Source organism: Chaetodon trifascialis, chromosome 3 (genome assembly GCF_039877785.1).
Source record: "Chaetodon trifascialis isolate fChaTrf1 chromosome 3, fChaTrf1.hap1, whole genome shotgun sequence".
Classification (NCBI taxonomy): Eukaryota; Metazoa; Chordata; class Actinopteri; order Chaetodontiformes; family Chaetodontidae; genus Chaetodon; species Chaetodon trifascialis.
Window position 1 is genome coordinate 22,565,267 of NC_092058.1, and position 27,391 is coordinate 22,592,657.

The following is a 27,391-nucleotide window of genomic DNA, read 5'->3' on the forward strand; positions in this document are numbered from 1 at the left end:
AACGACCCAATGCACACAACACAATAGGACTGTGTGTGTGTGTGTGTGTGTGTTGACAGTGACATTCACATAAGTCATCATGCCCAAGGTCCTCCTGGTACAGACACAGTGAGCAGATACTATTTTAGAAACACCAGCGTTAACCCTAACTATTGAACTAAACTGGTCTTCAGCATAGTCAGTGCTTGAATTGATCAGAAAAATGCCTTTACGGCTATAAAGACATATCTTAGTTGATTTTGTTGAATGTGTGGTGTCCATTAACCACAATGTTTAATTCAGTCAGACAACTTAATTAATCATTATTAAATATTTTTAAAAGGTAATTGATTTAGGTTTTACTTTTGAAGCATTTTAATACTGCTTCAAATGAAGTCTTATGATATAAAATTAACTGCATTTATTTATTTGTAGATTTCCATTCTTTCGGAATGGGCGTTATCCCAGCGAATACACACCATTCAAAATTAGTCTAATATAAGTCAATGTGTGTAAACAGGGTGCAGGAGACCAGTGAAACAATGATATTCATGACTGATTGACTGAGCAGCATTTCGTCAGTCATTGTAACTTACGGTCAGAGAAAGAGAGACTTTTAGCCACTCTGTTAACAATACGAGGCATACACATTGCATTTGTTCAACTTGACATGTGGCATAGTATGATAGCCTTGTATGAAGAACTACATATGGCTATTACTGCAATATGAGCCAAGTTCCAGCTCCAATGGTCCAGTCTAGCAGATAGCGACAACACAAGAAAAAAGCAGTCAACGTCAAGATGGCCTGATAAGCTGAACTGCAACTGAATGAATATTGGGCTTTTATGTTCAATATGAAATTATTATTTATTAAAATTGAAATAACCTTTCTTCCCGTGCATGCGTGGGTTCTCTCCGGGCACTCCGGCTTCTTCCCACAGACCAAAAACATGCTCATTAGGTTGATTGGTGACTCTAAATTGCCCCTAGGTGTGAGTGTGAGTGTGAATGGTGTGTGTATGTGCCCTGCGATTGGCTGGCGACCGGTCCAGGGTGTACCCCGCCTCTCGCCCGTTGACAGCCGAGATAGGCTCCGGCCCCCCCGCGACCCCAAAAGGGATAAGCAGCATAGAAAATGGATGGATGGATGGAAATAAACTTTTCTTTTTTCAAGTCCAGGTTTCTTCTGTTTTCAAGAGGGTTTTCCTTCTCAGTGAGAAACGAAACAGAAGAAGCAAAGCTGAGCTGCTGGACAGACTGTGCTTACTCTTCTGATTCAGTAGTTGAGGAAATGTATCTATACTTTGAGTCTAAGCTCAGACAATCACATTGCTTGTGTGTAAGCACAAGCCCTGACCGCCTGTAGCCCAACTCAGCCAAATAGTCACCAGCACAAAAAAGACCCAGTTTTGTTTTGGTATCAGGGTTACAGTTATTGCTGATGCAACATTCTCATTTGATAGTACTGTGTACATGATGTTTGTTATTTTGACTGGTAAGCGTCTCATGTGAACTATTTTCCTTATAAGATTCCATCATGAAACTATCTTCATTTATTCATTGTTGATTATTTTTTCTAAGGCCAACAGCACAGCACAGCACAGCCAGGAATACGTACAAACAGCAATTACTCAGGAGCCAGTGATGTGAAGCAGGTGCTGAAAAATTACCCATGGCAAAGTTCTCCTTGCAAATATGGAGTGAATAATTTGACTTCCTTGTATGATCCTTCATTTTGGGCACTCATATCTTGTCATAGAAATATTTTCTAGTCTTAAGTCAGTAGCAGTGTGATCTGTCAATTCTTCAGTCATGGCATTAAAAGTAAAAAAGGCTTGGTTGAAAAATCTAAATATAACATGCAGCTCCAGTGGCACAGTCACTCATATGTATAGATGTATCACAGTGAGGGCGGGGAAATTTAGGAGCACCAAAGAGTAAGTATTGCACCATGGTTGTTACTGTTTCATCTGAGTGTCTGAGTGAGTTCTTTTTTCTTTTCTTTCGTTTTTTTTTTTTTTTTAAATATACGGCTTATTAACTCCTGCTAACGCTGAAACAAAGTGAGCTGGAACAAATTTCTGTTTTCATTTTCTTGTACTTTTATTACTGAAGCTTGTAATACTTGTGACAGAAAGACAACATCGGAAAAGGAAGTGCAGGGATTGGATTAGATGCAGCAGACCTTAAGATGATCACTGCCCACCACATCTTCCAACCACCCAGCCAGACCAGCTGTACCAAATGCCACCGCAAGTGGAGCGATGACCCCGAGCAGAGAGGGAGGAGAGCTGCGATAAGCTTGGACCTAAGGCTGTTCCACCACCAGCCCACTCCTGACAATTGTCCAGTCACAGGAAAATAAAACAAGTGAAATAAGACTCAACAATGAGAAATGAAACATCTTCACAGAGACCTTGCTCCACCACAACATCCCGTATCAAGCTACTGGGATTTTCATTTCCCAGACGTTGATTTTTTAATGTCGACCATGCTCAGAGAATTCTCCAGTGTTGTTGTTGCTGCTGTTTATCTTCCCGCAAATGCAAATTCAAAAAATGCACCAAAGGAACTATATGAGGTCATCAGCAGTCACATGACAAAACATCTGGATGGTATTTTTATTGCAGCTGGTGATTTTCATCAAACAGAACCATTTTATCTAAATTCCACCGGCATGTTCATCATCCCCACCAAGAAAAACAATTACCTGAAGCATGTTGACACCGACATTCAGCCACAAAGCTCTCCGACCCCATTCTGGTCCCTGCGTCTCCTGCCTGCTTACTTCAAGCTGATCAAAGGGTCAAACCATCAGAAAAAAACTCTTTAAGTGGCTGCAACAAGTGAACCACATCGATCTTGAAGAACATCATTCTCCATTCAGAAAGCCTGGATGAATGTAGAGGTGAGGGCTCTATGCAGAGCCAAAGAAAGCTGACTTTCAGTCAAATGACAAGGAAGCATACAACAACACCAGAGTGGGGACATCAGGAGAAACTGGAGAGAGACCTCAAAACCAACAACGCCAAAGATACGTGCAGGCAATCCAGACCATCACAGACTACAAAAGCAGGAGCTCCTCCATCATGTGTGAGGTCACATTGCCGGATGAGCTTAACACTGTTTATGCTCACTTTGATCTCCTCAACAAAGAGTCAGCCGTCAAGTCTACTCTGCCTCCAGAGGACCTGCCACCATCAGTATCCACAGTGGATGTGAGAAGAATATGAAGATGAAGAATAAAGATGCTGGGAGTGATGACCTACCTGACTGTGTACCAAGAACAGCAGCGTTTCTCGGAGTGACAAGTTCTGGGCTCAAGTCCAGACCATCTGTGGTCAAGGACAGGATGTGCACATTTTTGGGGGGTGGTCCCTTGCTGTTCTGCCTGAGTGGTCTAAATTTTATTTTACTGCAATGTATGATGACTGCAAACATGACATTTCATTTAAAACTGAAGGTTTAATAGTAATGTTGAGACAGATGTTCAGGGCAAACAGCAGACATCTGCAGGGCAGCTGAAAATTCTCAAAGCTATGGCACCAGTTTTTTGTTTTGTTTTGTTTCATTTTTTTTAAAATATTTTTATTTAACTGCTATATTGTTTGGAACCTTTTAGAGAATATCAGGTGTTTTGACCACTTTACGACCACTTCGCACTTCACAAATTGTGTTACCAAATCCCCAAGCATCCATTATCCTTCCATTCATCTGTCATTTACTTTTTTTTTTTTACTGCACTATATTTGTTTGACATCTTTAGTTACTAGCTACTTTTCAGATTACATTTTTTTCAAGTTATTCCTGTGCAGTGAAAACCATGTAGTTTATCTCAAATTTGGTGATTTATAATCTATAATAGATCTATAATAGATATGATGATCTATTATATTTAATATATCATAACACTAAATAACTACCCACGCTCCATCCACACACAGGCAGCAGTAGGGGCTGAGGGTGGTTGGTAATTAAATTACCATTTTACCAAATTCAGTGATGATTCTACATTTTTCCTCTGTCTGAAATATTCAGAGCTGGTCAAAAAACATTCCCGGCTAAAGCACTGGAAGCTCAACGCTGACGATGCCAATGACTAAGAATGTGTCCCAGTTGGCTAGTTGATGTTATTACCGACAACAGTGTCACAGGAGAGTGTTCTCAGCTCAGACAGCCTCCGTCGTTCCTGTACCTTAAACAGAGTGCAGTGTCTCAGTGCTTTGAGAAACTGGTTGTCCAGCACACATCAAAAACAAGATTTCAGCCACCCTGAACCTTCAGTTTGCATTCAGAACCAACAGATCCACAGAGGATGCTGCCTCCGCTGCCCTCCACTCCGTCTTCACACACCTGGAAAACAGTTACACCTACAGCTCACAATATCACCTCCATCATCATAATCATCATGGTTTGGGCAAAAATAAGTATATGAATTATATCAGTTAAGTTGGTTATGTATAATAATGGGCCTTCAGAGCAATGGGCATTTGCTTTGGGAATAACTGGTGTTGGATAACTGGGCTTTTGGTCCAATGGGACATTTTTCAGACCACTGGGGTTTTGGAATAATGAGCCGTCAGAAGAATGGTGTGGCACCCTGTGGTGTTCAGCTCAACTTGTGACTGTACTCAGAGGTCAGCAGAGACTGCACTTCTTCCTGTGATTTCCCTACACTGTCTCTCCTTTTTCTTCTCATCAGATTCATTAAGCCCTGTGATACACAGACTTTTAACCAAGTTGAAACATTTTCATCTTGTGCAGACATTGTACGCAATCACACAGGGTCTAAAAGTTGCTGTGCTTTTTGTCTGAACAAATAATAATAGTGAGACTCTAGTCATCACAAGTGTTCGTAGTAGTAATAGACTTGAACCACTTTTGATTTGATTAAACGGTGCTTATGTTGCCATATGAGTGTAGAAAGGCTTATTGGTGGATTTTCCAACAACTATAAATCTGGGGTTGCTGTAGCAACTTCATTTAGCTAACTGAGACTGCTGAAGTCTCATTTTAGTTTTGTTTTCAGTATGAACACTTCACTGCCAGTGTGGACAACATGAATTTTTACACTGACTGACTCTTCCAATGTATGTACATATGGCAATATGAGTGTTGCATGACTGTATGATAAACGCTCAAATCCAACAAATCCTTTACCTGTGTATCATTTTGTCTTTTACAAAGTATTTTCTCAAAGAAGCTTTGTCGAAACTGTATTTCTCTAGCTGTGATGTAATTAAGTTTCCCTCAATAATGATCAATAACTGCTATGTTGCAGTATTAAGCTCTGTAAGTAGCTTCCCACACCACTGACTGCATGTGCATAGACATGTCCAGCTGTTCAAACTGTTGCCAAAGAGCTGAGGACCTTCAATATGGCTATCAGAGGGTCCGTTAACACCTGAAGGTCGTATTTATGAAAGCTGGAGCCTCTAAATGAGGCAAACCTGGCTGAGTGATGACAGAGTATCTGAGGCAGATGTGACCCATGTGGTGAGAACCCTCACGCTGACACTTTCTTCTCCCTACTATCAACCATCAGACATGATTATAGCTCTTGCTCCACGATCCACTGCTTGCCTGAGCCCACTGATTTCTCACGATTCTCTCCTGCAGTCCAGGTAATCAAATGAGATGCTAAACTCAGAGAATCGACCCTGCACGACATTTGCTAAAGTCATACCGCAAATGGGAACAATTAGTCAAGCATCTTCTCTTTTATTCAGAAGGAATCGGGACGTGTCACCAGGAACTGCTGTGTCTCAAGTCATATCTGCTGCTGACTGGAGAGATAAATTCAGTCATGTATTCATCTGAGGAGGAAATACAAACAGAACTTTAGATATCATGAACATTAATGACCCTCCTTTAGTGACACTTGTGACCAAAAAGGCAGTCAGACCATTACCAGGATGTAAGAAAGTAAAACAATTTAATGACATCAAAAACACCAATTACCATTCTGGACATGCAATGAGTGATTTTTTTTTTCTTTTCTTTTCAGAATGTTGCAATTTTTCTGAATATGGTGCTGACCATAATGCAGAACATGATGCTTGTGTTTTGAATGGCAGGACATTGAAAGTAACAGAGTAAGGCTGGTTTAGACTGATGTAACAGTGACTACACTATATTTATCTCAGCAGGGTTGGAAAATATCAAATGCAATAAGATTACAGTAATCGGATTACAAAAAATCCATTACAGGTTTTCTGCACTCTTCTTAAACGGGCACTCCACCAATTCACACATGGAAGTCATTATGTTCATGGACCATGGAGAGTGTGATTCAGTGTGCAAATACCATTGTGTAATGTTCTGTTGCTCTGGAGGAGTCCAGTCTGCAAGAATAACCCTGATAATGTCATTGTGATGTCACCGCAGTCTTAATTTGGGTTATAAGACTACAAATTACGGTGTTACAAAAAGGTGAATGACTGATTTACATAAGTTTGAATGGTAAACGTGAAGTGTAATGGATTACTTTTTTACAAAATCTCTTCCAGATCTTGTCGGCAGTGATGTGTAATGGGCAGTTATAGTAAGCACAGACTGAAGTGTGTGATTTATACTGACCAATGAATCTAAATGCTAAACAAGACACAATACTAAATTATATGTTCCTCTAACTTCACAGGGTGATTCAGGACTCAGAGCTCATGATATGTAAGCATACACGATGTAAATGTCCTTGTTACTTTGTCAGGTAGAAAACCACAGGAAAAAAATAAGTTAATAGGCAACTTTCATACACATCTTACATCAGATTTAATGAATCCATTTCAAATATAAAAGGTCAGTAATCTTTGCTGCAATCGAAAAATATCAACTTGATATCCCCACTTCTCGATACCCACATCTGTGGTCTGCTACAGGATGACATTGGAGGCAAAGCTGCATATAATGGTGTACAATGGAGACTGAAACATTTGTACAAACAGCACTGCAGCTGAAGTAACGGAGATTGAAATCAGAAAAACCAAGCCCTCTAAATTTTTTGTGTAATAATAATTATAAAAAAAAGACACTCCGCACACACAATATACACTATATATACACAGTATTTAGTAATGGTCATTCTGCTGCAACTTGACAAAACAGAACTTTATAAAATGAGAGTGGCAGTGTGCAAGTGGCAATGACGCATTACATTTGACACAAAACTTGTGCTCGGTATGGATAATGTTCATTTCCTCTTTCATTTGTTCCTCCCAGCAGGTTTAATGAAAACGGTGTCCAGGGGACGATGGATGGCGGTTCCGCTCCTCATGCTGGGGTCTGAACAGTGGCTTTGATCTCAGTGGACACCCTCTTCTCCTTTCGCCCGGCATACTCGCCGATAAAGGAGCCATCCTCGTTGAACTGAACGTCCTCATCGCCGTAGTCCACCAGGCTGTCCCCACTGTCCTGTGCTTTGATCTCTCTGCTCAGCGAGTGTTGGCTGCCATTCAGTGGCTTCTCATCGTTGTCGCTGCAAGAGAGGCACAGTGGATTTAGAATCACCTCATTTCACCCATGGCTTCACTCTGTGGCTTATTGCAGGGGACGGGAGTGTGCAGGCTCGAGCCATCACTGCCTCTACCATGAGCCTCTGTGACTGACATTAGCATTTACCTTTGGCTGACCAATGGGAGATAATCACAGAGATGCACATGTTGAGAAATATAAATAATATTAATCATTGCACTACATCTGCATCAATGCATATGACAAAGCGATGACGAAGAGAAATGAGATATTGAAGGGGACATTAAGCCACTGCTGCCTGTTGAGGCTGCACATGAAGTGGTCCTGTAATGCCTTTGATCTACCACATTACTACATATTATCTGCGTTTATATGATAAGGTTCATAAGTAACTTCATGGACCCGAACCCTTCAGCCACTTGCACCAGCTGTTGGACAGGTCAAACTCAGCCTCGTTATGTCACAAGAATTTTCTCACATTAGGTTACAAATCAGTTCAATTAGGTTGCATATCACCCTGGAAACTTTTTAAAATTACACTACACTACTACAAAAATAAGAAACACAACAACAACAACAACAACAACAACAACAACAAGGGACACAATGATACTGTTCATTCAGACACATATATATTTCTGTGTGTATGTATAGAAAACAAACATTTTCTTGGGCAGAGTTCCATGATAAGACTGATACCGCTCTCATATCTGTCCAGTCAATATGAAGCTACCACCAGCAGCGGATTAGCTTAGCATAAAGACTGGAAACAGACGGAAACAGCTAGCCAGGTAACAAAATCCACCTACCAGCACGTCGAAATTAACACATTACATATTTCTTTTGAAAGTCTTCCATAGCTGGGAGCAGTCACTTCCTGGTGAAACTCGCTTGTAGTTTCTACTTGGAGGGTCTCTAAATACAAACTTTGTGAAAAATGCATTAATAGCTGGTGCAAACAGCTCCTGGAGTCAACGTTACAAAGTATAAATCCTGTCATACTGAGCCACTTTTGACTTCATCACATCAGCATTTGTTGTGCTGTGCAGATCCCACTGATTGGAGAATTACACTGGGACTCATACTGCGGTAGACTGTTATGAATTGGCCCACTAAAGGATTAATGAAACGTGCATAGATGTTACTGCCCTGGAGATGAGCTGCTTTCAATTACACTGATTGGTTTTAGCCTCCTGCTGTGTGTTGGGCAGCCTGCATTTAGCTCCATCCGGACAGAAAATGGTAACATCTTGAACTGCCCCGCGGCTCCCTTTATGATGCAGCGTCTTGCACAACACCAACATAACACTGTATCTAAGCTCACAATGTCCTATAAAGGGATGCTACCACTATGCTGATGCGTAAACAGCTCAGGGATGCTACTGCTGTTTATCACATACTTTGCAGTTACTCAGTCCATCAAACGTCTTGAACAGAAGAAGTGTAAGGCTCCACGTGAACCTCGTGCACGCTGGGTTGTCTTTTCAGCGAGGGGAGAGATGCAGAGAGAATTACTGAGAGAAGGGGATGGAAACAACCGCTAGCAGGAGAGAAATTCATAAACTGTTGCGCGTGAATTGCAGTGAGGTGGTGAAATAGTGCTCGGAGGGTTACGCTTACCTGTATTCACAAAATGTGTCGTCATTCATGCCCTGGGACTCCACGTCTGGGTGGAGGTCCTCTTTTTCTTTTACTGCTCACAAAAAAAGAGAAGATATAAGTGATTTCCACAAGAGACAGCAGCTGATGAAGATCACTGTGTCCCCTGACTGATACATTGTTGAGTCTCAGTCCCTGATTCCCTGCACTTATTCAATGACTGAAAGATCAGTGCAAGCCTTAGAAAAGATTGCAAAATGTCAAAAAAAAAAAAAAAAAAGGTTTCCAGAAAAGTTCGGATTCATCTCTATATAATATTTCTAATAATTAATGTAAATTTATAGAAAAATCAACCTTTATGTTGTGTAAAATATCTGTATTCGCTTTCCTTTTTAATTCATGATAAAAAATAAATCCAAAACAAATGAAAATGCATACTTGTGTATGTTATGTAACGCAAAAAACACACATGGCTCGAGCAAATGAAAGAAAAGGCTGTTGGAGCTACGGGTGATAATGAGAACTTAATGAGAAAACAAAGGACAGGGCTGAATCCCGCTCTTCCTTTCTGCTGACGAGTGGAGCGATCACTGCCCAAACGACAACCTGATGGCCATTAGCCGTGAATAATAAAGCCGATAAGGGCTCTTGTGTCCCCAGCAGGAGGAATAACACTGAGATACCACAGAGCTTATGTCATCATACCCTGCCACCCTATGTGCAGCATTTGCATTTTGTCTCGCTGTGGGCTGCACTTTGTTTAGATTGTTGGTGGAAAATGCTGCGTGTCTAAACAATGCAAAATTCAAAGGCTGGACATACAGTAGAAACACTCATTTTCCTATCAATACACAAGCCTTTTTCTGTGGTAATTTGCATTAAAATAATTTTGTGGCCAGAAAGAAAAAACATATCAGCTTACATATTCCTGAAATGGCTTCTCGGATGATTGATAATTTCTATCATAGCAACAAACTGCAAAATGGAAATATAATGAAGCTCAGAGGGGTGATTAGTATTCAAGTAGGGTGCGATGTGTGTGTGTGTGTGTGTGTGTGTGTGTGTGTGTGTGTGTGTGTGTGTGTGTGTGTGTGCGTGTGTGTGTGCGCGCGCGTGTGTGTGTGTGTGTGTGTGTGTGTGTGTGTGTGTGTGTGCGTGTGTGTGTGCGCGTGTGTGTGTGTGTGTGTGTGTGTGTGTGTGTGTGTGTGTGTGTGCGTGTGTGTGTGTGTGTGTGTGCTTGTGAGTGAGCACCTACCTGAATACTTTCCTCCTTTATTTCTGTTGACAAAGCAAGCGATCAACACAATGAGTGTGAGGAGAGCGATGGCACACATCAGACCGATAAACCAGCCCTGGGTGGATATTCCTCCGTGGATGCTGGCCAGACCTGAGGAGAACAAAACCCGGCGACTTTGACACACCTTGGCCTTTTCATCAGGACACTTGATTGAATGTTTACAATCGACAAAGCCTATCTGATGCAAAGGCAGAGGTGGAAGGGTGAGCTGCTGCTGCAAATGGTCCAGTATTAATATTAAACAGCTAATCCTGCTTGTCTAATTAATCAAGTAAGGAACGCTGTACAAATGTAATTCCGCTCAGCGAGGCTGTGCGGCTAAATTAAATCCTAGTGACACGGCAAAGGACCACACACCGCGGCTTGAGTCACTGCTCAAGGACGCGCTGGGTGCACCTGCACTCTGTTCAATGAGAGGTCAATTAGTTTTGCCTGCTTTTCTTTAAGCTTGTTTGTGTTTCAGTCTGAGCGATTTTTTTGTTTCCCTCCTCACCTGCAGACCTGGTCGAGATAATATCTTCAAATATACTAGAATTATCAACCCAGCTGTTAGGAATAAGGCGCACAGTGTACTCTGTCCCAGGCTCCAGTCCATCAATGATGTGGAAAGTCTTAGAGGTGTTTAAGGCCTCTGATATCTTCCAGAGACCCTCACCTGTGCAGAGGGTGGATGATCAGAATGAGTTAGTACTCATGAGAACACGGAACTATTGAGTCTAGTGAAGCCATGAATAAACAGACACGAAGGACCATTTCAGACACAACACATCTAAAGGAATGAGATGTTTCACCTACAGGATTTACTTTGAATCACTCTAACAACATCGAGAAACGAACAGAGGAAATATGAGCTTACGGTTGTTCATATATGCAATATAAAACTTTGTGTGCTCTCCTCCAAATATCCAGCTGATATTTGCAAAGCTGTCGCTAACAGCTGAGCTAACATTCAACAGGGCCGGGGCTGACGGAGAAATGAGAGAAGATGAGAAAGGAGAGAAATGGGAAAGAAGGGTTAGTAAAGGACGAAGCCATCACGCAGGGGTAAGGAGTGCTGTCATTATGAGATGAAGGACGCTGCTCTTCACCTCCTATAAAAGAGCCGAGTGTGCTCTTATGTTTCCTAACACTAGTGTAAGGAGGCATCAATTACACCTGACAGAGGCGGACATCGGGTGAATCCTTCAACAATAAAAATGACACCAGTAATGTGGATTATGGAAATGGAATCACAGGTGGAGCCTGTTACACTAAATGGAGATGTGCAGAGATCTTGAGAGAGATGTGCCATCAAAACTGTCTGATGATTTTTGAGCATTCTATATTTTCATATGGTTCTTATTTTACATCATCATTATATCATATTTCACACACAGACACATACACACACATTCTGGTCAGCACCATCCAGAAATTGTCTGTTATACTCAGGGGATTTAGAAATACCAATTTACCCCAACAGAATTTTTATGAACCAGAAGAGACGATCAAAACAATTATGGTGAAGACATACTATACTACATACATTTATTATATTCTGTTTAATATTATCTTCCTAATAACAGTCCTACTTAAAGATGTTTAGTAGGACTGCAACTAATGATTATTTTCTTTATATATTAACTAATAAATCACTTTCGGATCGACTGATTAATCATTTAGTCTATTAAATGTCAGAAAATAATAAAAACTAGTGACTCAATGGTAGCCACAGACCTGATTATATTCTTTTTCTGTGATGTATCCAATTATTGGTGGCCATTAATAATCCTATTTTTATGTCAATTGCTTGGAAAGCAAGAGCACATTTCTTCTGTCTACCTCAAAGAAATTTTCTTTATCTACCACAGATCACGTAATGTAACGCCTTTTGATCCCCAAGAGGGAAGAAAAAAAAATCTAATAATGTAGTGAATGATGTGCATCATTAGTATGGGAAAAGTATGCTTTGACAGCAGCTGTCTAAGCTGGTCGACAAAGCACAATCCACTCCATTTCCCCATGGCAAACATGCAAATCTTCTGCTGTGTCTCCAGCTCAGGTGCATTATTTGCTCAGGTGATAATTCAGCACACAAGGACACCTGCGTCTGTGCTGCCCATCCCGACCACTGCAAATGACACTCTCTGACTAATGTTGATAGATTAGTCTGCAACTACAGTAATTCCAATCATTGGAACTGCGCAGTGACTCTGACTGACACAGGCCCCCGCACTAAAAATATCCCAAGGCTGGCTGCCGGGGTTTGTCACCAGCGCTCCTCAGCTTGCTATTAAATGCTGCAGAAAGCAGATGCTTGCCCAGCAGGTAGCTGATGCCCTGCAAGACGCCCCTTCAAAGTCAGGAGGCTTTTTCATAAGGAGAGGCCAGAAAATATTCTGATATAGGAGCTTTCAACAGCTTCCACTTATCCACTTATCTCAGTGTCCTGTAAATATCACCCTCCCAGTATGCGCTCACACCTCCCTGGCATGGCCCAGGAGGACGTTCCTCCGCGCTATTTTCTCTCAGCTCAGATGCTGCCATGGACAACCTCTTGTCCCAGAGCGCGTTGCTGTTTACCCAGTTGAAGATTATATGGAAATGTCAGATGACTGTTGGGTCAATACAGTGACGTGTACAGGGGGGACAAGGGCCCAACAAATCAATCACTGACAATTAGACATATTTGTCCCCCTCAAGTGACTACACTCTACTGCTACACTGTCGGCTCAGGATATAGATCTAGTTTCCTAGATTTCCCCCGTGGTACAGCAGAGAAACTAAAACCACCTTTTTCATCAGTATGCACTTGTCAAAGAATAAAATTGAGTTGTTGCTTAACATTACCACCACCTCTCTACTGGAAACAAGATAAACTATAAAACCATACCTCAAATAGCTAATTAGCCTATGGAATATAGAGGAATTTTGTGTCTTTGTTTTTGTGCTATCGAGTTACTTTGAGCCAACAGCCAAGCAAATGAGTCCGGGGGTTATCATGTCACCTAGCAACGGCACAACGTCCTGACAAAGCATGTATCTGGTTTCATATTTTTCCATATTTATTTCACTGTTTTTCTTTGTCACTGTGGTTTGATGCTTGTTGTGTCTGCAGCTCTACCTATGGTGGAACGAGTGGGTTTGGTCACTGGGGACTTTGGAGGGCTTGGAGGTGAGGGGGAAGCTGACTTGCCTGAAAAGAAAGACATACCTTGTGGTTATCAGTTGGAAAAGAGCTTGGGGCGCTACAGTCTACTGTTAGCATACATGCTGCTGTCAGCTAAACTCTAACATTAGTAACTAATAATGAGGACTACATATCTATGCTGAAACATAATCTAGAATCCAAAAACTACTTTGAACATTTCTTTTATACACGAGGTGAGACTGGCTTTGAATTGATCTTGAATTCATTTTCTTTTTGCGCATCATTAAAAGGAAGAAGGACAGATGTGTGGCGTGTCTGACACTCTTCCTGGGTTTGGCTCTTAAAGCATCATTTATTTCCTCAGCTTGAGTCAGACAAGTTGTACTCAGTCTGCTGTTAATAGGATAAAAGTCAATATTCGTTTACAGTCACTAATGAGCCTAGATTAATGTGAATTTATAATTAGGTTACTCATTATCATTGCTATTCGAGAGGAAGCCACAAACTTTATCTAAGAAGAAGTTGACATTTTTCTAATGAAAGGAGGCATCAGAGTGCTCTCTGCTGATGGCAAGGGCAAACAGCAGACAAGGTCAATTATCTGCAGAGGAGTGTTTGGAGCTTTTTAATTCTGCACAGGCAAAATAAAATATGTTGGTTTGACGCTTGAAAACCTGCTGATAAATTCAGGCCTGTAGCATCCACACCTGTCCACATTCCTAAATTTAAAGCATGCACCAACTATCTAAAATACAACTCGTAACTGTTACACATGGCAAACCAACATACAGCATATTTAGAAGTGCTAATTCTAAAATGAAGTGAAGAGTATTTCAGGGCAGTTTGAGACTGTGTGAGTTGGTACGATGTGCTTCAGTTTCTACATGAACACAGATCTACATACTGAGGTGAACAGTGGAAGCCAAAGTGGAAGCTGCAGGGAAAAAAAAAGAAGAAGAAATGAAAGAAATAAAAGAAGGGACAAACAACACATTGCTAAGCAGACGTTTCACAAGCATTAACAGTACACACTGTTCGATCAAAAGCAATGCTCAAAGCAATGCGCTTTTTAGTGGCGTCAGAGAAAGCAGGCAGAGGACAATTAACAGAAACAACATGGACATACACACACACACACACACACACACACACACACACACACAGATAGTACAGCTGCCATGAATAACTTTCAGGCTCAAATCTTGAGAGTCTCACGCACACACATGTAATAGCGACACAAAATTGTAGCTCAGTACATAAAAAAATGAGTCCTTCTCCCTGTAATCATTTTTGCTGGCTTTTCAGCATGCAAATAAACAACCCCAAAGAGCCAATTAAGTTTCTTTCTGTGATTGTAAAGCTTCTTCCAGTCAACGCTAAGTAATCGTTCGCATATTCACCACCTGCAGTGACTTCTTGTCTTGCATAACACAACTTGAATGACACACTGAATTTCTTTGCAGTGCATTTGTATTAAAAGTGCCACCTGATTGTTTATGCTGACAGTATCTGTTGTTGCAGTCCATTTTACTGACGCTCAGTTAAATCCACGTACAGTTTCCTGTTTCATTTCCCATCCAATCGTTCATACCGCCGCCTGCAAGCTTGACTTGATTCTGAGCCAGCTGAAGTATGGCGTGCAGTCCTCTACAAATGATATGTAATTGAAAAGAAGGGATTACATGCTACAAGCTGGCTCATTATGATTACTTACCCATCAACTCTTCCATGATTACACAATTTTCAGAATCAAAACCTTCAGTTTCCCTCCTGCTCAAAGCAATTTTCTTTCTTAGCTGATTGTTTCATGCTCGCACTCTCCGTCCAATCAATAAGCACTTGCTCTCTCATGACAGTGACAAATGAAAACCTCCACTACACCCATATGAAATTGTTTATCCACAAAAAATACTTACATGGAGATATGAAATGCTTGGCTGCCCAGGCATATATCATATTCCACTAGTTCAATGCCATTCTGAAACAGTGAAATGGCTTTGTCACCTGTTTCACTTAGTCTGAATTCTACCCAGCCGTCTCTGCACCTCAAAGCTCGTCTGTGTTCTCGTTGTCTCCACCAGGAAGCAACTCACTCACCCATCCCACCCACACATACACCACCTAGTCAATTGCTTTCTGGACCCTCCATCACTCACTTGTTTCCAGGGTAGTGGTGCACTCCTCGCTGACAACGGGCCCGCAGCCCACCGTGGTGCAGGAGCGCAGGTAGAACTTGTATTTGCTCACAGGGTCCAAGTCGCGCAGGATCCACTTGGTTGTGTCGGGGTTGCTGATGTCTACTGTCTGCAACGGCCCCACTTCCTCAGTGTCATTGACTAGATGTAAAAATGGCAACAAAAAGGTCAATACTTAAGATTGGAGTCCAGAAATAATAGCGTAAATATCATGCATACTAGGGGTATCTTATTGGGAAGCTGGTGGTAGGCACAGACGGGACATACAAGGCATAAGGGGCTAACAAATGATCATTTAGGAGATCATTTAGAGATGAAATTGTCATAACATTGAAAATGCAGGAAAACAAGGAACATTTCACGGTCCGTATAGCAGCCCGTTCTCTGCCTTCTTGCTCATTATCAATAATTTGTCCTGATGGTATTATACTGTCGCTGAGGGTTAGCGGCCATTAGCTCAGCTGCAATTACTCATGCATGCTTTTCAAAGACGGCTGACAGAAATAGAGAAAAACCAAAAGGTTCTTGGATATTTTCTTCTCTAATGACTGAGTGATTCCTGTACTTCCTGTACACACTGAGATGTTTAACTTTCAGCTTGCACTCTGATGGGAAGCAAAAAACTCTCCACTGGCATTTCAACATATTTCCAGCTGACAATCACAAGACATTTCAGCAATGCCAAAGAAAGCAAATGTCACTTGTCATTTTGGCTTCCACATTTGCTTTTTTTGGCTTTAACGAAAGACAACTTGTCATTTGCTTGTTTGGATTAATACGCCTTTAAAATGTTATTTGCATTTGACAAACAAACAGATTGTGTCCTGCACATTCACAACTAGAATTTATTGGTGTTGTCTCTGGCTACATTGTGATGGGATCTCATTTTTCAGTACGTAAAGCAGCCCAGTAGGTCAGGAGGTGGCATTTATGTTCTTTGTAACAAAAACAAACACAGCAGGTGTCGAGGTGACCTTTGCTGTGAAAGAGGTGCTACGTCTCTCTGGTAGGAGGCAACAGAAACAATGAAAAGAATGTATTTGTCAGTTTCTCTTTTTGCCTGGACACCACCCACTGTTATCAGACATCCTAACTTTTTTTTTTGTTGTTCATTTGTTTTATGTTTTGTCTCAAGAGACAAAAATGGTCCATTTGTGGTAAATCATGCAATCCGGTCTGCTACAGAGAAGAGGCCACAAGCATCATGTTTCTACCCCGTGGATGGACACTTTCCCCTTTATCTGGAAACACCCAGGCCTGACAGCTGGTGGATATGATCTTATGGGCTAAACTGGCTGAAGGCTGCTGACTTTGGCTCTTCCACTGACTTCAGACAAAAATATCTCCAAGAATTCTCAAGGCCTGCTGGGCCAAATATGGCTGGCCTGGTGCAGTGTGAAACAGACCAAGACTCACCAGTGCTGAGATCTGAGTGACCTGACAGTCAGAATGAGTTGGACTCGAATGGGAAGAGAAGGAGAACGAATTGAAGCCAAGGCCATTTTTCAGTCCCACTTGTGTAGATATTTCAGATCAGTGGAGTTCAAACTTCACTTGGCCCCCCATTGTTACATCACTCTGCAGTAACTCAAGTAAAGAGGAGCTGAAAAATGCACCGAGATAAACACATCTGCTGTGTAATGCAAACTGCAGCTACTCCACTCTGAGAACAATAATGCAGTGTGTATTTTAAGTGTATAACAGTAAACGTTTGTGAGCAAATAGGAAACATATTTTGAAATGACAGAATAGATGGAGTGTGAGCTCTCAGCTTCTCCTTTGTCGCACCCTTATCTTTGTTTTGTCAAGTGGTGTGACCAGATTCCTGAGAGGCAGGCTAATAGTTGTTTAGTCTGGACTAGTCTACTCTGCCCCAGGCTTTAGAGTGGGTTAACAGCTCTTTAATGCAGTGTGACCATGCCACCCACTCAGGAGTCAGGGGAACTTTAGGATACATTTAGCCTTTACATTCAGAAATCTATTTAGGAAAGGGTACTGACAAAACCTTTCTGTGCGAGGTCAGTGAACAGCTATTATTATCACTACAAAGTGGACTCATAGAGGAAAAACCTCAAGTGCACATCTACTTGCTGTATTCCTCCACATCTATCAGCACGCCTTATCTTGTTTGGTGAGAACTTGATACAATGATCAATAGGTATCATGTAAGAAAACATGCAGGTTTAGTTTAACCATTTACACATGCTGGTTTTGCTGCAAACTCAGTGTGTTGTCACACCAGGCCCTCCTGTGAAACCTGTGAGATGTGAAGCTATTAAAAGCTGCCATGAAGATGGGCGTAGCCCTAATACAGCTGTTCTGCAGCTTGAGATTTCACTTGTCACACCGATGATCCACTGACAGCTGGCTACATTATCATCAACATTTCACGCATGACTTCCTTCAAGGAGACTTCAAAAAAGCCACACTTCAAAGAGTCCATCAGCTTTATTGCTGTGGCACAATGAAAACGTCCTTTCCTCAAACACTGTATGACACTTGGCCCTCTTGTGCAACCACCAAATCAAACTTAATTAGCCGGGAAATGCGGCACTAAGACGTTGTTTGAAGTTAGTCATTAGCTTGGTTATGACTTTTGCTTAAGGACAGCAAAGTGTGCGCACACATGGGATGTGCTTGGTGCTGGTGTCCCCCGGGACTGAGAGCTATGGTGAAGGTGTCCCCTGCGGACAGGATCAGGTCAGTAAAACTGAACCTTAACAGACTGTGACACAGTGGCCTTGGTCAGCACTAGCTGAGCCATGATTGTGACACGCAGGCCAGCAGACATCACCCTGACATGTCTCCTATACACACACTCTGATCTCAATATGACCCCAGCCCTATTAGAGCAGCACAATGATTTTCCTTTCTGTGCTGAGGATCATGGGTTAGACAATCACCAAGAAGCCAAAGATCCTCTTCCTTTCTCTTACCAACACACTCCTCTTCTGTACATACTGTATCAACACAATACAATATAACATGGAGGTGGAGGCTGTGCATTTACAGTAAAGCAGTGAGGCTGTTCAGGTCTCTGATATGCAGTTAGTGTCTCCAAATTGAAATATATGGCCTTTGTGCTTTTGTACATAGTCAGTTCTTTTTTTTTAATGAAGAGGGTACAAGCTGAAAAGGAACAGAGGAATGTAAACGCTATTAACCACAAGAGAAAAACAATCCATCCCTGTGGCATCACCATTATATCTGAGTTAAAGTTAAGGATGAGGCGTGGGGATACGTACTGTGCTGATACTCGAGGAGGTACCCAGTGAGAATCCCATTAGGCTCCAATGGCGGGGCCCACACCAGAGAGACAGTATGCTTCTGTACATCAGTGACCCTGAAAACAGGATTTTTCTCTGGGACTGTGGGGGCAAAGAAGGTAATACACACAGTAAGCAGCGAAATCCTGCAACCCAGTTTCCTTAGCTATTATTAGATTTTCTCTTCAGTAGTTGTGAATCAATACACTCCATGCTGTTTTTCCACAAACCTACCTCCCTCTGGGGTTTTGAAGTTGACGGGATGGCTGCCCGGGCCGTTGCCCCGCCCGTTGAAGGTCATGACGATGAGGCTGTACTCAGAGAAGGGAGTCAGTCCCGGTACCGTGGCGTGGTTCCGGTCCCCGGGGAACGTTAAAGTGTGTTTGTCTCCGTGACTTTTCTTTGAGTCCACCAGACTGCGCAGACGCCACCAGCTTATCTACATTGGGAATGAGAAACAGAGAGGCATCCTCAGCAGACAGCTTTGTAAATATGTACAGTATATGTGTGAAGGGATGCTGAATGAGTTATTGTGTTTTTCCTGGCCTGTGCATTGAGCTGGCCAAGTACAGGAGACAGAGAGGGGTAAGAGAAGCAAACATTCAGAGCAAGGTCAGGGCCATTCCTTTTAAGCTGTGTCTAAGAGCACAAGTCTGTTTTTGAGGTATTACCCTGTAGCCTCCCAGATGTCCATGTAACTTGTCCTTGTGTACACGCATCCAGCTAACCTTGACCACTGAGCTGTTCATCACCTCCACGGCTACATCATCAGGTGCAGCAGAGGGAACTGCAAAGGCAAACACACATCACAATCTACAGTAAGCTGAAAGTGAGTCAAGGAAAAACAAGAGCTGTGAGGAAAGACTATAATAAACCAATCAGAAATGAACAAATAAACAAAAAACAAATACCAAAAATACTATACAATTAGCTACACTGTGATCACCTATTTACAAGAATAGCTATTAGGGACTGATATCACTGGATCTCTGGACTCTACCTGAAGTCACAAAATCTAATGTAACTGATGAAACTATTGAGCTAAAGGTTGTAAAAACTGCACTTAACACCACATTTGAGTGAGGACACAAGGGGAAGAGTCATGACCTGAGGTGACTTCCTGGGGGCAAGTCCAGAAGAAAGCTAAACACAGGAAATACAGCAAACGTCTATACAGGCTGAGTTTGTCTTGAGAAGCTGTAAATACTACAGCAAAAAAGCCCAACTTTAAAATATTTCAACAAAATCACAAAGCTTATAAATAAATCATTTCACAAAGTCCATTGGAATACTGCAGCTGAAAATATCAGAGTCTAGCAGAAAGGCGAAAAAAAAGTTTTTTTTAATTAAACCACATCTTTCTCCATAAAATCACATATCCTAAAGCTACGCTGGCTGCTTTGCACTCTGGCAGATCCAAATGGCAGCAAGAGGTGAGTGGAAAGTTTGTGAACTTCAGTACTCAAAAGCAAACAAGTTGAAGTCAGTAAACTCCAGACGCATAATCAATTTTATGTACCAGGACTATTGCAATTTCTTTTCACTGATAAAACAGCAACAAGAAAACAGATGCAAATATTCAAAGGTCTGGCCATCTCGTCAGGACACACTGTATTCAATTTGATTTGTCACAAGAAAACTTTCTTGCTAGGTTTGGTTTCGACCCGTTTAGCAACTTTTTTTAAAAAGCACCTGACTTTTAGAGCAAATCATACAGCCCCTAAAGACCATTTAAGTTTGATTTTTTCCTCAAAATAACTTGTATACAAGTTAAAAAAGGTGAGTTTATTCCAGTGAGTGGATCCTCCAAATGAATACCACCTTAGCTCAACAGTCAATAACAGCCTTCATGAAAAGTATCAGAAATGAGAGGCATTTAGATTTAGATGCATACTCATGAGAATATATCAGCTAAGTCAAATGTAGCTTGACATATAGCATATCTTTTTAATTTTAAAAATGAAACAAATTAAAAGATAGCTCAGTCCCTAGAGATACAGGGAACTGCTGAGCTGCATGAGATAGATCCTTGTGGGTTCGTCAACGTGAGTGACCTCTTTCACATTACTCACAGTCAGCTGTTCCGTCCAGCCAGCTAATAAAAAAAAAAAAAAAAAAAAAAAAAAAAACATTAAACAACAAAGATCAGTACTGGCTATCATGACTCACAGTCCTCTCCTGAGTAGCCAGTTGCTATCTTGGGCTCGGGGCCCCAGCCCTGATGGTTCCTGGCTTGGATCTTGATCTCATAGGGCACGAAGGTGGGAGTATTCTTCACCACAAATGAGTGTCTCTTCACCATGTGTTCCTTCCAGTCCTCCTCCATGTCCTGTCTCCTGTAACTCACCTTATACTCCAGACCAGGACCATTGTGCTCAATGGGTAACAAGGGCTGAATAATGGAGGGAAAAGAAAGGAAAAATAAAAAGGAAGAACAATGGTGAGAATAGTTTCATAGAGATATTCACAGTTGCATAAGACGCTTCTTGTATTACACAGCTCAATGTCACTGCCTCTGTGGGATTAAAATGACAAGCCAGCCCAGTGAACTGTGCTTGGAAGGCTGGCAGTGTTTTATCCTGCTATCTAATAAAACAATGGAACAATTGACCTGGTCTAGCAGCATGGCTCTTCTTTGATATAGGCCTTGCTAAGACATCGCAGATGAAAAGATTTATCTCCTCACTGAAGTTGGACCATGAGAAATAGAATGAGATACCATTATCCACAAAGGCAAATCATTAACAGTAGGAGAGCTCATGAATGCAGGATCCGGAGACCTACGTTACCATAACAGGGCAATCAGATAATAAGTGATGTTTCTACAATAAAGCTGAACATATAACTGTACGTGTTAAAAGAAAAATTCTCTTTCCATAGCTCCCTTTCTCTTTCTAATCAAAGCAAAGGAGCAGCTTTCAATGGAAACTTATGCAGAGTGATCCCAGAAAATTGTGTTTCTAAAGATCTGTACCAGAGAAGGAAATTTCAAAAGTGGGCCGTTTCTATTTCTTATTTTCTATTGGTAATTGCCCATGAAACATTGATAACATCTCATGTGCTCTCTTGGAGAAATTCTTTGACTTCCAAAAACCATAGCAGATGTGAATAATTAACCATCTAAAGGTAGCTGCTGATGATGATGAAAGACCAAACAGTTTCTTACCTCCCAGTTAATATCCATTTCATGTGGTAAATGACCTTCAATTTTGATATTTTCAGGGTTCTTGTCAGGAGCTGCAGAAAAGAAAGAATATAGATTTTGTCGGCATTGTTACTGGAAGAAATCTCTGATGAATAGGCACACAAGAGAGCAGATTTCAACAAAAATGGAATGAATTATGTGGTAGGTCTGAGTGTTTTATTGTTCACAGAGCAGCAGTGTTGGCAGCTCAAGTGGACTGGAGGACCTTATGAAAGAGTATAATAGACAACGAAAGGAGGATGTCTCAGACCTGCCGGAGGGGTTTTGTATCTCTCTGTGGGCTCGCTGGAAGGACCCCTCCCTACAGTGTTAACACCAGACACGCGGAAGCGATAGTCGACGTGGCCATGAAGTTTGAGCACAGCTGAGTTGTGGTTCCCGGGTACTCGGAGCAGCTCCTTCCAGTTTCCTGGCTCCCACTGGCTTTCCTCATACTCGATAATAAACTCTGTTGACAGGCAGAAAGACAATCAGAGCGATCCCTCGCTGCTATGGTTCTTGCCAAAGGATTGCTTATCTAACCACCAGCTGTGCAGAAAACTCCTCAAACCCTGCTTTGGGCTTGTATATTCCTCAGGGAGACTAATCATAACTCATGCTTGGATGAATCAATAATAGATTCATATTGTACAAGATGCTATCAAACAAATCCATTTACATGCAGAATGATGCCCAAAATTGTCATATTAATACCATTCACTGCAAGAAGCAATGATTTCAGCGTGTACTGTACTTCACGCGCTGACACCTGCACACACAGATGCTCCTTTTACCTGTGGTTGAGCTGTTGTGATCATCCCCAGGGATCCATTTCAGTTTCACACTTTTGCTCTTGTGTTCAGACAGTACCAAGTACTCAGGTGCATCAGGGACATCTGAAAACCATCACAACCACATGGTTTTGGAAAATCACAGATGCATCAATCTACTGCCGCAAAAAAGGCCAAGAGAACAAATGTTCAATCAAATGATCCTGAGTGCCAGAGGATGTGGAACGAGCTGCATCACTGCATGGGGCTGCCACTATTTCTTTTAGACTTTAAAATGTCAAAAATATCTCAGAAGTGTGATTGTCAGACACAGTGCTGCACTAATAAAGCCATGGTCTGTGTGTTCATGCTCTGCTTTGGTTTCCTGACATATTGATCCATTCATGAATGTGCGGCACCAGGGTTCTCTGATCTTTTGGCTCAGAGCAGAAATATTGGTCATATGTTAGCTCACCTAACACCATGAGCAGCACTGAGGCCGTGTCTCGGTCCACCGGAGTTCTTGCCACACATGTGTACACACCCTGGTCCCTGTGGCTTACATTGATAATCTGAAGAGTACCATCCTCCACAAAGTATCTGTTGACAGAAAGACGGAGACACAATATTGACTGACAAAAGCAAAATGACTGGGATTAAGTCCACAATACTGTAAAGGCAAATCACTAGCCTACCTTGAATTCTCAGTGTAGTTGAGGGCTACCTCCATATCATCTTTTTCCCACAGGAGCTCAAAGTCGTTGCTGAAGGACTTGTCGTACTCTGCGAGGCATGAGAGCTGGGCTGTGGTACCTATTAAGATCCTCAGGTCCTCTGGGGGCACGACTATTCTAGTGGGATCTTCCATAGGCATAACAGTATTAGTTACATTTGAAGGACTGTGAGCCACTGCAAACACTTTTACAGTTAAAACTGTTTACCTTTCACATAGAGCATGGCGTCAATGGCAGATGTTCCCTCTATGTTTTTAGCTAAACATGTGTACTGCCCCGAGTCGTCTTTCTCTACGCCGTAGATCTCCAGTGACCCATTGTCGTGAACCGTAATCCTCGGCCCCTCCACGGATTCAGAGGAGTCCTCTTTGCTCCTGGAAAACATTCAGAAAAAACACTCATTTAAGACTCAAAGTTCTCTCAGGTCAAATTAAATATGAACACAGCAGCGGGTTAAACGGATAAAACCTACACTGTGGTGTAATTGCTGAATAGAACATTAGTGGTGAGTGACAGGGTTACTTTGGTGTTTTTTAAAGAAACAGCAGGCTGCCAAGGAAGAACCACGCTGTTTTGAGAGGGACTGTGTGCACTGACCAGCTGAGATCTACTGCTCTCTGCTGGTGTATGCGAGACAGGAACAAACTGTCTACTTACTTCTACTTACCAGGTGATAATAGAAGGAGGAGAGCTGAAGACCTTGCAGTGCATCATCACTCCCTTCCCCTCCACAGCAGAGTACTCTTCCATCGCCGTGGTCAAAATCATGGGGGGCAGATCTGTAAATGGCATGAACGAATCTCATCATCAAAGTCTGTCAGAAAAACACAGGTGCCCTAACACAGGTATTACACCATGGAGGACCCAAGGTGTGGCCCTTGACTACTGTACTTTAAAACAATACAAACAACACTGAGCACTAATAGATCTGCAGTTCAGCAGTTCTAAAACCAGATAAAACACAAAGGACTGAGGCAGATAATGCTGGGTAAAATGAGGCAACAACACTGTTGCCTTCACTGTGTGCTAATTGTAGGCTCCTCTGTGACAAGAAATGATTCAGCTGTCAGGTTGTCAGAAATGTGTCAATGTGAAAATGAAATCAAAGAAGAAAACAATGGAATAATGAGTTAGCCGAGCACGAGTACCTTATCAGTTGAAGCCAAAGCCTCCCATTAAAATGGTCTGTCTCTCCTAATTGTTTACAAAGGCAGCAGCTGGGACTTAGCATTCAGAGACTGTCCAGCCTTATTAACTCCTGTGTCACCAAGAACAAACTTCCCACATTTGTGCAGAGCGACAGAAAGCAACATTCAGTCTTTTTGTTTTTTTTATCTGCAAAGCAGCACATGTTTGTCTTATGGCCCTGATATCAGTGTGGAATTGAGGGAAACTTGTTAGCATATAAATGGCAGGGAACCGGGCTTGTTGCTCCACAGGGAGAACCGCTAGCCTGAATGAAGGAGTACAGCTTGTAGGCAGCCCTCCTTCCCCGGGCTCCTCACTGCTTTATGGGCATATGCCAACATTAGCACCAGCTCTCCGTCTTAACAAATCAGTCAGCAGTCTCCAAATGACTCACTACAAAGTCTGACATTTACAAACACTGTAAAAAAATCATTTTCACAACAAATCTTTAGATCATGTTTTCATGTACTTGAATGCATGATGAACACTGAAACTGATGAAAAGCACAAACTGAAAGCTGTTGTACTTACTCATAATCATGATGTTTGCATTGGACAGAATGGTTCCATGTTTACTGGAGGCCTCACACTGATAGACTGCACTGTCAGACGCTTTGGCATTGTGTAAAACTATGGTGTCATCTAACACCTTCCTGCTGGCAGCAGGGGCCGCTGTGAAAGACCAAAGATACACTCAGTAAACACAAACATATTAGATCATCATCTGTAATGTAGTTTAAAGACAGGTGATAGTTGAGAGTAACTGCAAGAACCACAAAACCATTCCAACTTCAACAGACTCTTCAACTCTCTCCTGAGAGTTTCTATCTTGCATGTGTCTCCCAAACACACACAATAAAGGCAGCTGTTTGAGTTGTTGCTGGATTGTAGCTAATTAGCTTGTTGAATGATGTTTTCACAGGACTCTAAATGGTCTGATTGTTTATCCTGTCAGTGGTTAGAAAGGTCCAGAATTTGAATCCAGGACCTCTCACAGGTGAAGAATTGCACTCATCGTCCAACAAGCTCGGGGTGACCCACATGCCCGCTTTTTAACCCTCCCCCTTATGTTAGATATTATGTAGTAAGGTGTATTAAAAGGTAAAGCAAGGCAACATCAACATCTTTTTGTTCATTTAAAATAGCTCAGTCATCAGGACAAAAGGTTCTAAATACTGAAGTGAGTCTAGAGTGAGGTTGTTGTGGGGCTGACCCTGCAGAGGTCGGCCGTTCACTCTCCATGTTATGGTTGGCTGGGGAGTCCCGGTGGCGGAGCACTTGATGGACACGTCTGAACCAATCATACTGAGCTGGCTCTCGGGCTCAAACACCCACTCTGGAGGCTCTGGGAAGACACAATCAGCATGATATCCAATTGGTGAGTGTCATTATAAGAAGATTAAGCATTTACAGACAATCAATCACAGGGACATTTATGCAACATATGTTATTTGATACAAGAGCCGTGCTGCCAGAAATGCTACATTCACAGGTCTATCTATGACAGACAGACAAGAGGAACTTCCGCTGCTTACTGTCTCAGCACAGTCCTTGTTGGGACTCCTCCAACCAGTCAAACTGCATTTTCATCCATGTCTGTCCAGACTCATATAATATATGTAGTGAAGACTTGAAAAGACTTTGTATTTTTTGGTGAAATGGTGAATAATTTCCAGTCAGAAGCATGCTGTCTTCACTTAGAGACTATTCTTCCAGAGGAGGACAGAGGACTGATAAAGAGCTTCATCACATGATACAACGACAATCATCTGAAGCTCAATATCAGCAGAACCAATCAGCCAATGGAGGACTACAATGCTTCAAATATGGATGCAGCTGCAAAGAAGCTACAAATTGTAAATTGTGGATTCCTCACACACATCTTCAACCTGTCCTGAAAAAGTCCTGAATGCAGAACTTTTTCTTGCAATGCAGCGTTTTTACATTGCTGTGTTCAAATTTTTAGTATTGGAGTACTTCTTTCACCTCTTAATTTAATCTTGCTCCTTTTAAAGAATCAATGAATATTTCTCTATCAGAGGGGCAATTTCTGCTTTTACAACAAAGGTGAAAGATAGATTACTCACATATCAACGACAAAATGATTTCAAATAAGTCAGACATGACATCACTGTAACTTCACAGCACGCTGTAGTTACCTTCTACTGTCACTGTGAAGTAATGCACAGCTTCTCCAAGTGCGTTCTTTGCCTTGCACATGTACTTCCCGCTGTCTTCCTGTTCAACTCTTGGCACAATCAACAATTTCCCATGATTCTCAAGTTTTGCTTTAATGGGAAGTCTCTGACCCATCTTCACCCACTCGATCTGTGGAGTTGGACTAACAAAAAGGGGACAAAGAGTTAGATGTTGCATTAACATGTTGGTTTTGGTTCCTAAAATGAATGCTAAAAAGCTTAAAAAGGCAGCATTACTTACAATCCCTCAGCTATACACTCTAATTTCAAGTCCTCTCCTTTGACCATCTGTGTCTCTGATTTGGCACTAGAGGGCGTCAGAAGAGAGGGTCTTCTCTGTAGGATTGCATTAGCTACAGAGGAGCAGCAGTTAATTAGACA

General features: G+C 41.9%; 1 protein-coding gene across 6 annotated transcripts in view; it reads right to left on the reverse strand.

Moving 5' to 3' along the window:
• Positions 1-5,898: 5,898 nt before the first annotated feature.
• Positions 5,899-27,391, reverse strand: part of chl1b (cell adhesion molecule L1-like b) — a 60,658-nt gene continuing 39,165 nt past the window's right edge. For 5 of the 6 annotated variants that reach the window (XM_070959973.1, XM_070959969.1, XM_070959972.1 and 2 more), the window contains 19 exons: positions 27,252-27,363; positions 26,972-27,153; positions 26,026-26,157; positions 25,344-25,484; positions 24,293-24,404; positions 23,833-23,999; positions 23,587-23,752; positions 23,367-23,491; positions 22,916-23,017; positions 22,393-22,590; positions 22,104-22,174; positions 21,107-21,329; positions 19,609-19,724; positions 19,172-19,376; positions 18,917-19,039; positions 15,633-15,812; positions 10,305-10,436; positions 9,071-9,143; positions 5,899-7,454 (listed from right to left, as the gene is read on the reverse strand). In XM_070959973.1, the coding sequence (XP_070816074.1) occupies positions 7,250-7,454; positions 9,071-9,143; positions 10,305-10,436; positions 15,633-15,812; positions 18,917-19,039; positions 19,172-19,376; positions 19,609-19,724; positions 21,107-21,329; positions 22,104-22,174; positions 22,393-22,590; positions 22,916-23,017; positions 23,367-23,491; positions 23,587-23,752; positions 23,833-23,999; positions 24,293-24,404; positions 25,344-25,484; positions 26,026-26,157; positions 26,972-27,153; positions 27,252-27,363 (2,765 nt within the window). In that variant the 3' untranslated portion in view covers positions 5,899-7,249. Of the gene's footprint in view, positions 7,455-9,070; positions 9,144-10,304; positions 10,437-13,449; positions 13,522-14,380; positions 14,411-15,632; positions 15,813-18,916; positions 19,040-19,171; positions 19,377-19,608; positions 19,725-21,106; positions 21,330-22,103; positions 22,175-22,392; positions 22,591-22,915; positions 23,018-23,366; positions 23,492-23,586; positions 23,753-23,832; positions 24,000-24,292; positions 24,405-25,343; positions 25,485-26,025; positions 26,158-26,971; positions 27,154-27,251; positions 27,364-27,391 lie in introns of all 6 variants that reach the window. The other variant, XM_070959974.1, reaches the window with a different exon arrangement.